At 35.3% G+C, this 15,868-nt stretch overlaps 2 protein-coding genes across 4 annotated transcripts; one reads left to right on the top strand and one right to left on the bottom strand.

Moving 5' to 3' along the window:
- Positions 1 to 1,286: 1,286 nt before the first annotated feature.
- Positions 1,287 to 4,460, top strand: LOC110602454 (E3 ubiquitin-protein ligase RHF1A). 3 transcript variants are annotated; one of them, XM_021739984.2, is made up of 8 exons: positions 1,287 to 1,634; positions 2,264 to 2,310; positions 2,455 to 2,517; positions 2,680 to 2,791; positions 2,890 to 3,236; positions 3,340 to 3,441; positions 3,529 to 3,886; positions 4,120 to 4,460. In XM_021739984.2, exons 1-8 carry the CDS (start codon positions 1,494 to 1,496, stop codon positions 4,129 to 4,131), a joined length of 1,182 nt encoding a protein of 393 aa, XP_021595676.1. In that variant the 5' UTR covers positions 1,287 to 1,493; the 3' UTR covers positions 4,132 to 4,460. The 3 variants fall into 3 exon arrangements, with proteins under 3 accessions (XP_021595676.1, XP_021595677.1, XP_021595675.1); XM_021739985.2 differs by having other exon boundaries at positions 1,290 to 1,634; positions 2,224 to 2,310; positions 3,529 to 3,916; XM_021739983.2 differs by having other exon boundaries at positions 1,291 to 1,634; positions 3,529 to 3,916.
- Positions 4,461 to 6,061: 1,601 nt separating this feature from the next.
- Positions 6,062 to 7,470, bottom strand: LOC110602530 (NADPH-dependent aldehyde reductase 1, chloroplastic). The gene is made up of 4 exons (XM_021740067.2): positions 7,280 to 7,470; positions 6,784 to 7,160; positions 6,354 to 6,712; positions 6,062 to 6,238 (listed from the first exon to the last, which is right to left on the bottom strand). The coding sequence occupies exons 1-4, from the start codon at positions 7,400 to 7,402 to the stop codon at positions 6,216 to 6,218; spliced, it is 882 nt and encodes a 293-aa protein (XP_021595759.1). The 5' UTR covers positions 7,403 to 7,470; the 3' UTR covers positions 6,062 to 6,215.
- Between the last annotated feature and the right edge of the window lie 8,398 nt (positions 7,471 to 15,868).

Below are 15,868 nucleotides of genomic sequence, written 5' to 3'. Positions count from 1 at the left end.
TGTGATGCATGTTAAAAAAAAACAAAACCTTCTCGAATATATAGTCCACCTCAATAGATATGTCAAAGTTTTTATTAGATAAGGTATGTACTTTACGATGTACATTACTGCTCCACCTGTTTAACTAATTTTAGCAACCTAATAATATATATATTTTGCAATTTAAAAAAAAAAAAGGCAATAATATAAAGGTCGCATTGTGATTCATCAGGGACGCGTGGAAAGATGAATTTAAAAAAAATGCTTACAAGAAACAAGAGGTTTTTATTTTATTTCATTTTTTGAAATGCAAAGGACCAGGTGACGTGATTTTTTATTTTTTCAATCATGTGTCTTAAAAAATACATAATCATGACTGCAAGATCCACAAGAAAATTCATAATTTTTACAATTATATTGTTTAACATAATATTTTCAAAGATTAAAAGTAAATTATTTTAATGTATATTTATATTTAATATAAATTCAATTTATAAAAATATAAAGGAGTTTAATAATTATAAAATAAATGATTATATTAAATTAAGTAACAAAATTAATTAAAATGCTTATAAAAAAATTACGAATTTATATCCAATTTGATTTAATAATTATTTAATATAAACTCAATTATAACATTTAAATTATGTCACTCGTTTCCAACAAAATTATTTAATATATATATATATATAAGAGAGAGGCTTGCTAAAGGGTATAATAATTTTGTAAATATTATTTTAAACAAATACTTATTTAGATTTTCACATATATTTTTATAGTATTATTTTTCTCAATCTCAAGATCTTATATGAGAGATATATATTTTCTTAATAAATAAAAAAGGAAATAAATTATATATATATATATATATATATGTATATATATATGTATATTGCTAAATATTAATAGTTATATCTAAATAATAAAAAATATTTTATTTTAAAAATAATAAATTGACTATTAAAAAATAAAATATATTTATAGCAGTTAAATTCTTTTCTAAGGGAGTACACAGAGAAAAAAGGATGTGGCTCAAACCCAGAAATTGAGATCAGGTAGTATGCCCACAAAACTAAGTTATCTAAGCATTTTTATTTTGTTAAGTTAATTAAAATGCAAATGTAGACAAAAATCACATTTATTCTTTCCTAAAAAAGTTTATTTCAAATAAAAAAAAAGATTTTTATAGGAGTAAAACGACAGCGAAATTAAGAATGGGAAGGTAAATTACGAAAAGGCCGGAGCCCCGTGGGCATCAATTGAGAGATATGGTAAAATTGGAGGAGCAAAAGGAAAAGAATCCAAAATCAGATTGATTCCATCAAACCGTCTGAATCGGATTTTCCCCTTCGTTTTCTCCTTTTTCTTCTTCTCTACATAATTCTTTTCTTTGACCATTTACTTCACCTCCAACACTTTTTCTAGGGTTCCTTTCTTCATTCCTCTTCCACTTCTCTCTACTAAATTTCCCTTGTCTTTTTTTCTTCACTCTCCATCAGCACAGAATCTCTCAGATGGCGAATTTCGCTCCCTCTTCTTCAGCTGCTGCTGCGGCCACTGGTTGTGGTTCTTCTTCGGGAGCAGCTATTGACGATGCATTCGAAGACGCTTGCAGTATTTGCCTCGAGCCTTTCACTGCGCAAGACCCTTCCACTGTATGATACTGCTTTTCATTACACTGTCACTCTCGAGTCACTTTTTTTCTTTCATGAGTTTTTTTTTTTTTCAATAGTTCCATTGATTAACTGGACAACTTTTGAAGTTTTTGGGTGATCATTCCTGTGCTGTTAATTATTTTCGATAAGGGAAAGGGGAAAAAATCTGGTTGTATTATTTGAAATCAGATCAATTAGCAATCTAGTGCCCTTTTTATTTTCTTAAAGAGTGAGATAATTGCAGCAACTTATGCCACGATATTTGTAATCGAGGGCTAATATTTTGGGGTTGTAGCGATCGCCGAGTCCCGGTACTGATTAATTACTGGAAATAAACCGTGGCGTCCTCTTTTTATTTTTATTTTTTATTTGAAAGACCCTTCGGTTGGCAATTTGGGAGTAATTTAGGGAAGTTCACAATTTCCTAGATACTTGTGGTAGTTGAGCTTTGTTTTTAAACTACAGGGGCCTTTTTGGTCTGAAGAATGTTGGCATTTTTAACTGTTTCATTAATAGAATTGATATTGATTTTGTATTTACTAATCCCATTTCTAATGTTTAATGCTTGTATTCCTGCATGTGATTGCAGTAATAGAGTGTCAAGATTTGTACATTGTTTCTTATTTCAGGTCACTAGCTGCAAACATGAGTATCATCTTCAATGTATTCTTGAATGGTAGGCTCTCTCACCCAATAATATATTGATTTTAGAGGCTTAGAAACTGATAGTTAGAGCCTCTGCTGCGAGCTTTCAGTCACTGCATAAATTATGACGCGAGCAGCCACTGTTAGTTGAAGTGTTGAACCCTTCTGTTTTTAGGTCACAGAGAAGGAAAGAGTGTCCAATCTGTTGGCAGCTTCTTGTCCTAAAGGATCCTACCTGGTATGCATCTTAAAAATTTCTCATTATGTCCTCTTGTGGATAAGAATAGATGTATAGGCACAAACTTGCTTGCACATACAGTTGTTATTCAGTTTTGTGCCAATGAAAATAAGCTAATTGGTTAATCCTTTTTATTCACCTTCAATTCTGTTACTGTTATAGCCAAGAACTTCTAGCTGCTGTTGATACTGAGAGGTGTTTGAGGTCAAGGAACACATCTTCTGCTGCATCTGCAAACCTACCTCATTTTCATGAGGATTTTGATGTAGAACAGGTATTGTTCTCATTTTGAAACCATTTAACAATTCTACTTGCTGCATAATTGGATTTTATTCTTCATTGTTTACTAATTGTTATATTTGGAATTTTCAGGATTCCTACTCAGATGACTCAGATTTTGATGAGCATATTATGCAGCATCTAGCTGCTGCTGCTGCAAGCAGAGCTCATTACCTTCGCAGAAGGGAGAGGCAGAGATCATCAGGACAGGGTCATCCACGGTTTCTTGTCTTCACCTCACCTACAAATATACCTACTGCACAACAATCACGATCTTATGCAGAAGAATGCCAAGATGTATATAATGGGTTGTCAGGGGCCAATTCACAAACTTCAACTTGTCTCATGACATCAGAGCCTCTGCCATCTGCAGTCCCTCCTGTTATGAATGGGGTATCTAGCACTTCTGTCAACAGAGACGACATTCCTTCCAAACCCAGGTATCATTCAAGATTTGTAAGCTTTGATGCAGACATTCAAGAATAATGTGTAGTTGTTGCTCTAAGTGGTTTTCCTCTTATTTATTGATGGTTCATTATCCAGAGTTTTCTTTAGACGATCGCCAACTGCTTCTCCCCGAATGCCATCTGAGGTGTCATCTTTCTCAGAGTCCATTAAATCTAAATGGGTTGCGGCTTCAGCCAGGTAGATAATAACTTAGTTCCTTCAGGCACTTAACACTTTTTTTATTCTAATCTTTTGATGCTGAAATTAGTCAATGTGCATAAACAGATACAAGGAATCAATCTCTAAAAGTACTCGAGGCATAAAGGAGAAGCTACTTGCTCGTAATAGTTCAGTTAAGGAGCTTAGCAAAGGAGTTCAGAGGGAGATGAGTGCAGGGATTGCTGGTGTTGCCCGAATGATTGAGCGGTTAGACCTTACCCCAAAAAGAACTGGAACCTCCAGTCCAGTTTCTGATTTGAGGCCAGGAGCATCAGACCTCTTGAAGGGTAAGGGCATGCAAGAGAATATTGTTGCTTGGGCACCTGACAGAAAAAGTGAGGAAGTTGCATTTGCTACAAGCTTGAATGCTTCTTCACATTTCTCCTGCACTGTCCCAGGTCAACTGGAAGTTCTCCATGCAGAGGTTCAGAAACCTTAATGCATTATTGCTCAGGCATGTCATTCACCATTCAACAGAATATAAAACTATACTGAATTAATTAATGACGTTCACTATATCCAAAATCGTAATACAGCAGAACGTCATTATAACATTAACCACCTTAACTTGTGCAACAGGAGGTTGGTAATTTGGTTGGTGCTCTTTGTACCCAAAGAAAAATCTGATGTGTGTTTTTCTTTTTCCCTCTTGTGCAGAGAGGTCATTGACACTGTGGAGCTGAAACCTGAATGTTTAATTGTGCTTTTACATGTTCTGAGAAAGGGCAAATGATGTAAGCGACGTGCTGTGAAGAAACCAATTACCTATTGGTTTGCGTCCTGCATTGCTATTTATGCACAAGTAATGACCTTAGTTGGCAGGAGTTACTGTTCAAGAAAAAAAGTAATTACTCTTGTCATGAATTCTTATAGGAGAATAAAAGATGAGGCCTCTTCGCAATTTTATTAATTGCTTGTCAATTACAGAGAAACTAGATTTTCTACTCTGGCATGTTTGCTTGTGCTCTTATTATATTTAATATTCTACTTGGATGTGAGAGTGGTATGCGTTTTCCAACCTTTTATTCTATGATCTTGTAAAGCAGTGAAAAACACTTTAAACACTTTAAACACTTTATTTTGCTGCCTCAAAGATAAAATTCATTAAGACATCAAAGTGGTAAAGAAGATAATGCAAAGTTCATATGGAGATAGTTATTACATTTGAAAGAACTAAGTCGTGGATGAACTTCTTTCATATATGCTATACTTTCTGAAAATAGGGTATTTGTAATGATATTTCACAAATAACAGCATCAATTTAAGATTTTGTATAATTGTCCCGACCTATTACTGTTGTAGCTCCACGATTAGATTTTGAACCTGTATTGATATTTAACTTAATGAGGTTCAACGATGGGGTGCCAAGTAATGATAGGAGAGTTTGCCAATTAGCAGGGGAGGTTGGGGGCGAATTTGCTTGTACAAAATATCTTGTGCTCGAATAGCTAAATGGATAAGGACATGAAAGGTATCCGTTTTTGGTTGAAGGTGCTCAATCTGCCTCGGGTGACCCAGTAGCGAGCAGCACAAGTTTATTGGTATAATAACACTACCGCTATGGACAAAAAATATGAAATGAAAAGAGGAATCGTATTACAAGTGGAAGTCACAAAAAGGCTTTTTTTTTACACGTCTTGTTTTGGTTGAAATAGACGATCTTAGCATTGCTATATTTTTTTGGCAACGTGTCACGTATATTATGCATTTATTTTACATATTTATGATTTAATTTTTTATATATTATTTTCTATTAGTTTTTCATATATAATATAATATTGCTATATTATATTGATTGTGTTATGATTGTTACATCTTAATTAATAGATAGAAGAGGCTATGAGAATTTCGAAAGAATTTAAATGATAAGTATCAACATAAATATCTGATTTTTAGTATTATTTTTAACATATTGAGACATTATTTTTAATAATAAAATATTAACAACCATTTACTAGTTGTATTCTTGAAACTTTTTATTTTTAATTTTTCTCTTAATTAAAAAATAGTAAAATAATTTTTAATGTTTAAGAATTACAAAAAACTAATATTTTATTGTTAAAAATATTTTATTAGGTTAAAGTATCTTTAAAATTTAATGTTTTATTTGATTAAAAAAGATCACAGCTGAACTTATTTATACTTCAATAAAAAAAATTTAAGAGATGATTTGAATATTTATCCAAAAAAATAGCTGGAACTTTTTATTGTTCAAAAGAGGAACTATATTAAAAATGGGAGTTTGGTAACGCCGTCGATTGGTTTTTCAATCCACTTTAATTGGGCGTTGAACTATTCATTTTGGATGATTTTGTTATCATTAAATTAGAAAATATTAAATTTTTGAGAAATTATTAAATATGCCATAATATTGTTGTAGATACTTTTCTTTTTTCCGAAAACTATCCAAACATTGTTTTGTTTATATTTTTGGATTTCCCTTTGGAGAAGTAAATGTCCTTTGAAACCTAGGCCTTCTTTTTCTTCTTTGTTACGAAAAGAAATGGAACCCAGGACCAAAACGGTGATAATAATAATAAAACCGTTAATAATTAATAATAAGCCATTATGAATAAAATTAAAATATATACATATGAAAAAAAATAAAAATAAATTCAAAGATCTCAAAGCATTAGTAACAATAAAAATGACATCAACTCCATATTATTCCTTATTTATCAAAACATAATCTATATAGAATTATATGTAAATTATTCTGTGATTTATTCGCGACAGAAATTTGATTATCAGAATCAAGCATTTACGATTGTCCCACCTGCAGCATTGTTAAAATAAATGAAATTAAATAAATAGATGGTAGGAATTATATAAAAAAAAAAATCTAATATATAAATAAAATGGTTACTAAAGAATAGAAATATACAACATACCATTAGGATGCACAACTTGGCCAGTAATGTAGGAGGCGCATACATTGCAAGCTAAAAATACAAAAGCAGGTGCGATCTCATAAGGTTCTGCTGCCCTATTCATTGGTACCTCACTTCCAAAGATTGCAAGCTCATGAGGAGGTAGAGAAGTTGCTTCCAATGGTGTCCATACAGGACCTGGTGCCACAGCATTGACACGAATGCCTTTTTCTATAAGTTGCAGGGATAGACTCCTAGTGAATGCTACAATGGCTCCTTTAGTGGAGCTATAATCCAGCAACTTTGAATTGCCAGCATAGGCGACGAGAGATGTGGTGTTGATGATACAGCTTCCTTGCTTCATATACTTTAAAGCATACCTGTATCCATAAGTAGTAAATAAATATAATTATATTTTAATTGTTAATAAATCATTAGATATATAATTTACCTGGACATGAAGAAGTAACTAAATACGTTGATTCTGAATAACCTCTCAAGTCTAGTTTCATTGACATCTTCAATGTTGGTAGTGTAATATTGTTCAGCTGCATTATTCACCAGAATATCAATCTGTCCATATTCAGCGATAACCTCATCAACAACCCTTTTGCAGTTTTCTTCATAGCTAAGATCAGTTGGTATGGCAATAGGGTCTTTTGCTCCTTCTACTTTTAGTTCGCTTATCATTTTAAGCGTGTGATCCTTGTCCTCATCCTCTCGGCCTTTTACATATGTAAAGGCCACAGTTGCACCTTCTAAAGTATAATATAAAGATACAGCTCTTCCAATACCAGAGTCGCCTCCTGTCACCACAGCTACTTTTCCCTATCATTAATCACTCATAATTAGATATGTATATATATATATAGTTTAGATCAAAGACACAATGAAATTAGAAAGCAACAAGAAAAACAAATTAAAGATGAGTTAGTTGGTTTGTTTACGAGGAGCTTGTTAGAGGGCTTGTAGTGAGGGTTCAAGGGTTGCGGAAGTGGATGCATGATATATTCTATGCCAGGCTGCAGGCCCTCTTGTTCAGGCTGCGGTGGGAATCCGGGGTTGGCCATTGAAACGAACTCTGAATTCTTGCCAACACAACAGAAAACTTAGTTGGGTGTTAAGGTGTTGTTGCGCTTAAGGGAGGAATTTATAGACAAATCCCCGTCGACGTGTCACTAATGTTGAAGAGGAATCTCATGTAATAAGCGACTTACGTCCATGGACCTGCAAAATATATCAGCATGACCCACCCACCCAATATAGATTGTGTTTTTGCATAATTTATCATCCAATTGGAGTAATCCATTTTACTTTCCACTTGTTTTTGTCACACGCATCTCTTGAATATACAACACGTTGCTTATTTTCCGATGTGGGAGAATCGATATGATGAGATTTTTAGTAGATATAATTCTATGTGTACAAGTAAAGAAAATAGTCATATTTAATGCATAGTATGGACTCTGTTGACAAAAAGAAACAACTTTTATTTGTAAAGAGAAAATTGCTGCTCAAAATTAAGAGTGAGATGAGTAGTTGAAAATATTTAGGATTGTTCTGATTATCTCCATCTTCAAACAAGTTGCTGCTCTAATTTAATTTATAGCTTTTATTCTGATTTAAGAAAGTAAACCCATTCTCACTCCACAACAATCCACCAATAGTATTGGAGAAATTCTTTGTATATAAATTAGAGACGTAAATATATGTCATATATAATTTTTTTTTTTTTCCTTTGGAAACGAAGAAAGAAAGGAAATCAACAACGACCCACGATAACCAATCACCGAGAATGCAAAACTCCTTGCACCCATCATTGGCGAATCCCATCAGAAGGCGACATGAAAAGGACCTCGCGTAACCAGCTAGCTAATAATTTGTTGAAAAATTTGCCTCTCATCTATTTCAGACCAGAGGTATTATTGGAAACTCTTTCTTGCTAAAATTTCTATATGTTTTTGTAAAAAAATCATAAACTTAGAAATTGGAACCATGCTCATTTACTTTATTTAAACGTTCGTTGCATGTTTTCATCAGTTATAAAACTCTATTTATTTTTAGTCAGTAGTTCTATTTTTAATTTAGAAATGTTGTTGGTCCAATCCGATTATATACATAAAAACCTATTTTATATTACAAACATATTACTTGCATCTGACTGAATTTGTTATATTATTTTTACACTTTCTTTAAAAAAATAATGCATAAATGATATATGGGTCACATACATGATTCGAACTGATATTAAGGCAAAAAATTCTAGATATTCTAAAATAATTTAATAAAAATAATTTTCATTTCACATGTTAATTCTATTAAATAATTCATAAAAGTAAGAGTATTTTTACTCACGTTCATTAAATTTTAATAGATATATTATTATTAAATAAATTATAAATTTTTATTTGGGCTTTGGAACTAGCCAGTAGTATGTACTATATGTTAAGCTTTTCCTAAATGATTAATAAAATTTTACTAATCAAGAAAAGGTTCATTTTTATTTTTATTTTTTTATCAAATTAACCCTTATCTTTTAAATTAGCAATCTTTCGGTGGGCAGGTGACACAGCAGGCAGCAGTCAATGGATCGAAGGGGAAAGCAAATTAGGTTAGGATACTTGATCTGAAACGACACATGAGGGGAGGGATATTTTTCTTCTACCTATTATAAAAATAAAAACTGAGAACATTCTCTTAAAGTTTCTTTTTTACCAGTACAATTATGTATTACACGTCTGCATTTGCAGCAAGAATTATAAAACTGGTGTTAGTTTCTGAGGATTAACTACAAGTCAAGCGGATGATAAAATATTTCTAAGTAAAATTTAACAATTATATCAACGGCTCTATTAGCTTTCTAATGGATAAATTTAAAAGAAAAATCATCTAATTGAGAACGCAAAGACCAATAGTTGTAATAGAAGTCACGGTTTCAGAAAGCAGTAAGACAAATCATAGTAATTAAAATTGCAAACAAAATTTCTAAATCAATGGTACAAATAATAGATCATGAATCTCGAGTGAAGGTTGACCAAAGAGTTTCAAGTACGGCACGAGCCTTTGTTGCTAATGGAGAATAACTCTAAATACGTTTAGTTACCCCATCTATTAAAACACCATTACTATACTGAATCACTACAATAATACCAGCGGGAAAAAACTAACATTTCCAAATAATATCAGTGTTATATTTTAAAGTCCTATAAGGAGGAGGTAACCAAACCTCATGTCGAAATTGGCGCGGAGAGCTACTCGATGAAAAAGTAGCAAAAATTTCATATTGTCTAAACTCCACATTGCTAAGAGTAATGCAAGATGAAGTAGCTAAAGGATATGAAAAAATAAATTCAAAGACTTTCTTGTTTCGTGCCTTCCATATATGCCACAAAGTAAGAGACAAAATTTGCATAATAGCATCACAATCCAGCTCAACCTTAAAATGATCCTAGAGGATCTCCCACCAGATAAAAAAATTCAGAAAATCGGCAAGCACGAGTTTATATGTATAAGGGCTAAAAAAATCAGGCAGCTCTAGCATGAGGGCAAAGAAAAAGAGTATGTTCCAATGTTTTGACTTGTGTAGAACAGATGGGACACATGGGAAAAACTCGTATGCCACGTAAAACTAAATTATGCATGACAGGAACTACATTATGAAGTAAACGCTAATAAAAACCTTAAGTTTAGATTGTACCTAAAGAGCCTACGTCCTTTGCCAAGTCGACTTCATGAGGATAGTCGAAAAGGAAGGGGACGAGATGGAAACCTGTACAAAGGATTGCTAGGTGAGATACTTATAGCCTGATCTGACACTATACTGCCCATTCTGCTTAAAATGCCAAATCAAGGAATTTAGAGTACCCACAGAAGCCACTGGAATAGAGAGAATAGCTCTAACAAGAGATGAAGGGAAAATGTGATGCACCAAGTGATGATTTCAGTCCATACCACTTTGATTCATCAAATCTACCACTAAATTAATATGAAGAGGGTAATGAAGCGGCCTGACCACACAAAAATTAGCCACACTAGGAACTCATAGATCATGCCAAATAAGAGTACTACGACCATGTCCAATATTCATCCGGACATCGTCCTTAAGCACATCCCTACCAGCCAAAATCCCTTGCCAAATCCAAGAACTTTGCCTCTTAACTTGTGCATCCCAAATAGAAGAGTGAGAAAATTATAAACCTTTAAGAAGTTGAGCCCACAAGCTAGATAGATTCTGGAGAAGGCGCCAATATTGCTTAGCTAAGTATACAAGATTAAAATTTTCAAAGTTCTTGAACCTCATGCCTCCACAAAATTTAGATAAGCAAGATCATTGCCAGCTAAGCCAATGCATTTTTTGGGTCTCCCCATCTTCTTCCCACCAGAAGTTGGCTAAAATTCCATTCAACTTGGTACATAACTATTTAGGATATCGAAAAAGAGACATAGAATAAGACGGAACAACCATAAGGAATGACTGAATTAAAGTACCTCGACCAGCTTGAGATAAAAGCTTTTGCGTCTAAGCTTGAGTTTTAGAACGAATGCGATCCTCAATCCATTGCAAAGCCTGTTGTTTAGATTTGCCCCAAAGGACATGTAAGCCCAAATACTTATCACCTTGGCAAATTTCCTGCATCTGAAAAAGCTACAAAATCTCTTGCTTCAAAGAAGGGGGTGTCATCTGGCTAAAGTAAATATGAGACTTAGAGAAATTAATGCATTGACCAAATGCTGAAGAATAGTCCCTGAGAATTTGCAGCAGATGGCTAGTCTCACATCTTGATGCTCTTGTAAAGAGTAAATATCATCAGCAAATAAAATATTAGTAATGGTTGGAGCAAAATGAGAAATCTGCAAGCCCTGGAGTCAACCCTCATTTCTAGCAGCTGTAATCAAACATGAAAGAACCTGAGATACAAACAAAAACAAATATGAGGATAAAGAATCCCCTTGTCTGAGTCCCCTAGAAGAAGAGAAAGGCGCTGTAGGAATTTCATTAACAAGAATAGAAAATCGAATTATAGTAATACACTACATTACCAATTGCACCCACTAGTCAACAAAACCTATATGCAATAAAACTTATTATAAAAAAGACCATTCCACTTTATCATAAGCCTTATACATATCTAGTTTTAGTGCCATAATATGAGCTTTCCTACGTGAAGTCTTAAAATGATAAAAAGCTTCATGAGTAATAATAATGTTATCCTGGATGGTATGAGATGGAATGAAAGCAGCCTGGTCCTGTGAGATTAAATAATTCATCCACGGCTTCAAGCAATTAACTAAAGTCTTAGAGATAACCTTATAAATAAAATTGCAAAAACTAATAAGTCTATATTGAGCTAAAGTAACTGGAGTAGCACATTTTGGAATGAGAACGATATTAGTCTTATTTATTTCCTACAACAAATAACCCTGGGAATAGAAACTGTGAATCATATTATATAAATCAGACCTAAGTAAGTCCCAATTACTTTGATAAAACAAATCTAAGAAGCCATCAGGATTAGGAGCTTTATTACCACCCAAATCAAAGATTGCCTTTTTAACTTCATCATTTGACAATGGCGCCAAAAACATAGTATTGATTTCATCTGTAACCAAGCGAGGAATTAGACCAACCACTAATTCATTGCCGGCAATATGCCTTGACATATAAAGTTGCTGAAAAAAATCCCGAACCATAATCTGTATCACAACATCTTCTTCAAACCACATACTCGACTCATTATTCAATCTGCGAATCACATTATGCTGCCGCCGTTGTATGGTAGTCATATGAAAAAATTTAGAATTACAATTGTCTTCTTGTAACCATTGCACCCGAGATCGTTGTTGTAACGACCCGGAAACCGATACCTTACCGTAACGGCCCGAACCGCCACCGGCGCTAGGATCCAGATCGGCTTAAGGCCGCCGGGACCCGTAACAAGCCAAACATACCTCCTATCACCTGGTCAAATCCCATACATGATCGAAACTTTAACATAAAAACTCAAACATCTGATGTACAAACCGAACCTGACCTGTATGCGACATAACTGAAAACATAAAAGGATCCCCTACTAGAGCCCTCATCAAAACTCTAACTGGGTCAACATAACATACATCAAGCTGGGATTACATCCAAGGAACTAGAACCTAACATGTGCATGCATCAAACCACAACACAAGACCTCCACTAGGGTCCTCATCCATTACCATAGCGTGGTATACAACACATGCCACAAGATTAGTTCAAACATAACTCAACATCTAGCATGACATACATTATGTATTAAACAGGGACTAACCAAGTCTCAGGGCCAAGCACAGTACTAAACCATAAACATAACTCCACTTAACTTTACATTACATTCTCTTACAAATCATTATATCAATTTATAATACATGTCCACACTAAAAGTACTAAGCTAATACTATTACATAAGCAAAACATTTACTCTTGAGACTTCCCGATCAACCTCAAACCTGCAACACTGGGGTTAGGGGAGAGGGGTGAGCTAAAAAGCCCAGTGAGTAGAAACAAAGAAAACAGTTCATTAATTACATGCTTTCATGAAATGCGTCACAGCACAAACAAATCATAACACGGATTGGACCTAACCCCAAAACATCCCTTCCAGTCTCAGTATGCCCGGCCCGGCCGGGTCTCACAACCTTCGTATGCCTGGCCCGGCCAGGTCTTACAACAACTGTATATGTATGCCTGGCCCGGCCAGGTCTCACAACATCTCTAGGGCTAGTGGGGTCATCCTTGGTTCAATCTCCATCAACAGTAAATAATGTAATGCTTCATATTCGTGTAACTAGTGCAATCAACCTATTACATATAAACATGATGCATGAGCATGCTTTAAGCATTTGATTCCATAAAATAAAGATTAAGTTTAGTTTTACTCACCTCTGGCAGACGCTGGACTGACTCTGCAACTGCTAACACTGATGGCCTCCTCGATCCCTCGGGTCCAATCCTACACAGGTGGACTCGAATGAGGTGCCAAACACACTCTAAACAACTCATAAACAACTCCCCAAAAACCCTCTAAAACATGCATAGAAAACAACCTTGAAAAGGCTGGACAGGGCACTTTCGGCGGCACCTTCGGCGGCCGAAAGTCCCACTCCAGAGACGAAAGTCAGGCACTTTCGGCGGCCGAATCCTTCCTTCGGCGGTCGAAAGTCTGCTTTCAAGCCAAAACTCAGCTTTCGGGGGCAAGGTTAGGCGGCCAATCCATGCATCCAAAGGCAGGTTCGGCGGCCGAAACCACCTTCGGCGGCCGAAACCACCTTCGGCGGCCGAAACCACCTTCGGCGGCCGAACCTGAGTTCTTCCCAGAAGGGTAGAACTCAGCTTCTCATGCATTCAAGCCTCCCAAACCTTCCAAACACCCCAAAACAAGCACCCAACCTTACCAAAACATGCATAAACCCTTAACCATGCACAAAGGAGCTTAATAGCTTGATTAAACTCCAAAAACATCAAAACATACATAGATAGCTTATGACCCACATAGGCCAAAACCATCAAAACAACCCAAATCCTCACATACTCTCTCCCCATCATGCATACTCTCTCCCACATGCATAACCTAGCCTAAACATTCAACATAGCATCATATAAACATACATGAGCATCACATAACATACATTGGGTATAAAACCCACATAAATCCTAACATGCATATCTACCCATACTCTACCATTAAAACCTTCATAAAACTTCAAAAGACACTAGGAAAGCAAAGATCTACACTTACCTCTTGAAGATCGAAGGTTGCGTGATCTCTAACTCGGAGGTGTGGAGAATCCAAGTTCCAAAAGCTCCAAGCTCCCAAAACTTCGATCTAAGCTTTAAAACTCTTCAAAATAACCATGGAACTCATGAAAACATGAAGGAGATGAAGAAAAACATGAAAACGGCCAAGGAAGGACAAAAACTCACCTGAGCTCGAGAATGGGGAGAAAACTCACCCATTTCCGATCTGAGGGGCTTTTATAGGTGGCCTGCTGAACCACCTTCGGCAGCCTAACGTGCCCCCCAAACTCATGCATGTTCGGCGGCCGAACTTGAGGTTCGGCGGCCGAACCTTGGCTCGTTTAAACAAAGCTTTCGGAGGCCAAAAGCGCTCCCGAAGCCTTCCCATGTTCGGCGGTCGAACTTCACTTTCGGCGGCCGAACCTGGCAAATGCCTCATTGGTCTTTTCTTTTCAAAACTCAATTCTTTTTCATTTAAAACCATGAAATCAAGTGAAAATATTTTAGAAACACATTTTACCCCTCTAGAAGCCTCTGGCATCTTCAGAAATTTCAGATTCCAACGGAGATCACGCCGGAAGGTAGGGATTCCGATGCCGGAATCTAGCCGGGTATTACAGTTGTTCCCAATGGAGCTCGTCACGCTGTCGTAATTCTTAGAGTTTTGACAATAATGAGGACTCAAGAATCGCATTGTGAGCATCAAAAGGTTTGAAATAAAGATCTTCCAATTGGTGTTGAATAGACTGCATCTTTAAAGAAGCTCTCTTAAATATTATTTTATCCCATCGACTCAAGTGGATTCCTGCTGGCCTTCAACCTCTGTAAAAAGGAAAACATTAAAGAGCCACAAACAGGTATTCGCCAGGCGTTAGAAACAACTTCAAAATATTGAGGATGAAGTAACCACTTTACTTCAAATCGAAATAAGAAAGTATGCTTGGTTGGAAAAGGATCTAAAAATGATAACAAAGGTTTATGATCTGATCCCACCAAAGATTCATGCACCAGATGAGTTCGTGGAAAACAGTCTCTCCACTCTGTTGAAACTAGTATCCTATCTAACATTTGTTGAATAGCTTGAGCTCCAAAATGCTTATAGAACCAAGTAAAAAGAGAGCCCTGCCATGATAATTCTAATAGTGCACAACTTTGAATGAAAGCATTAAAACCTGAAACCTGAGGAATACTCACAAAACGACCACCAATTTTATCTATGGGGGAACGAATAGCATTAAAATTACCAACACAACACCATGGGATAGAAACATCTGGTCACAATTAAGCTAAGTCAGCTCAAAAATCATTCTTCCTCACTCTATTCGGGCATCCGTAGACAAAAGCCATTTTCCAGTATTGCTTGGTAGCTAACAAATAGACATGACAATCTACAAAACTCTGACACTAAAAGCGAGGTGTCAATTCAATCGAGTCATCCCACCAAAGAGATAGGCCTCTCTTAATGCCAATTGGATGTACAAATATTTATTAGGATATCCACATTGTCTTTGCAGAAGTGATATATATTGTCTGTTATTTTTATTTTCTATAAGAAAACTTATACTAGAAGAGCTCATGAAAAGATTGCCCAATTTTTTGACAATTTCAAAGTTTGACAATTAAGGACGCCCTGATTACTCCAAAGTCTGTAGGCGATCTATCTCAATACTTTAAGCTTTAAGCAAACTAAGAAAACAAATCACAGAAAATAAAATAAAAGCTTTCATCGGATAATTTTATCAAACAGTTGGAGTGAAACCAACACAGCAAA

This window comes from Manihot esculenta, chromosome 15, assembly GCF_001659605.2.
Source record: "Manihot esculenta cultivar AM560-2 chromosome 15, M.esculenta_v8, whole genome shotgun sequence".
Lineage (NCBI taxonomy): Eukaryota > Viridiplantae > Streptophyta > Magnoliopsida > Malpighiales > Euphorbiaceae > Manihot > Manihot esculenta.
Note: the sequence above shows the minus strand (reverse complement) of the source record. Positions and strands in the feature narration are given on the sequence as shown.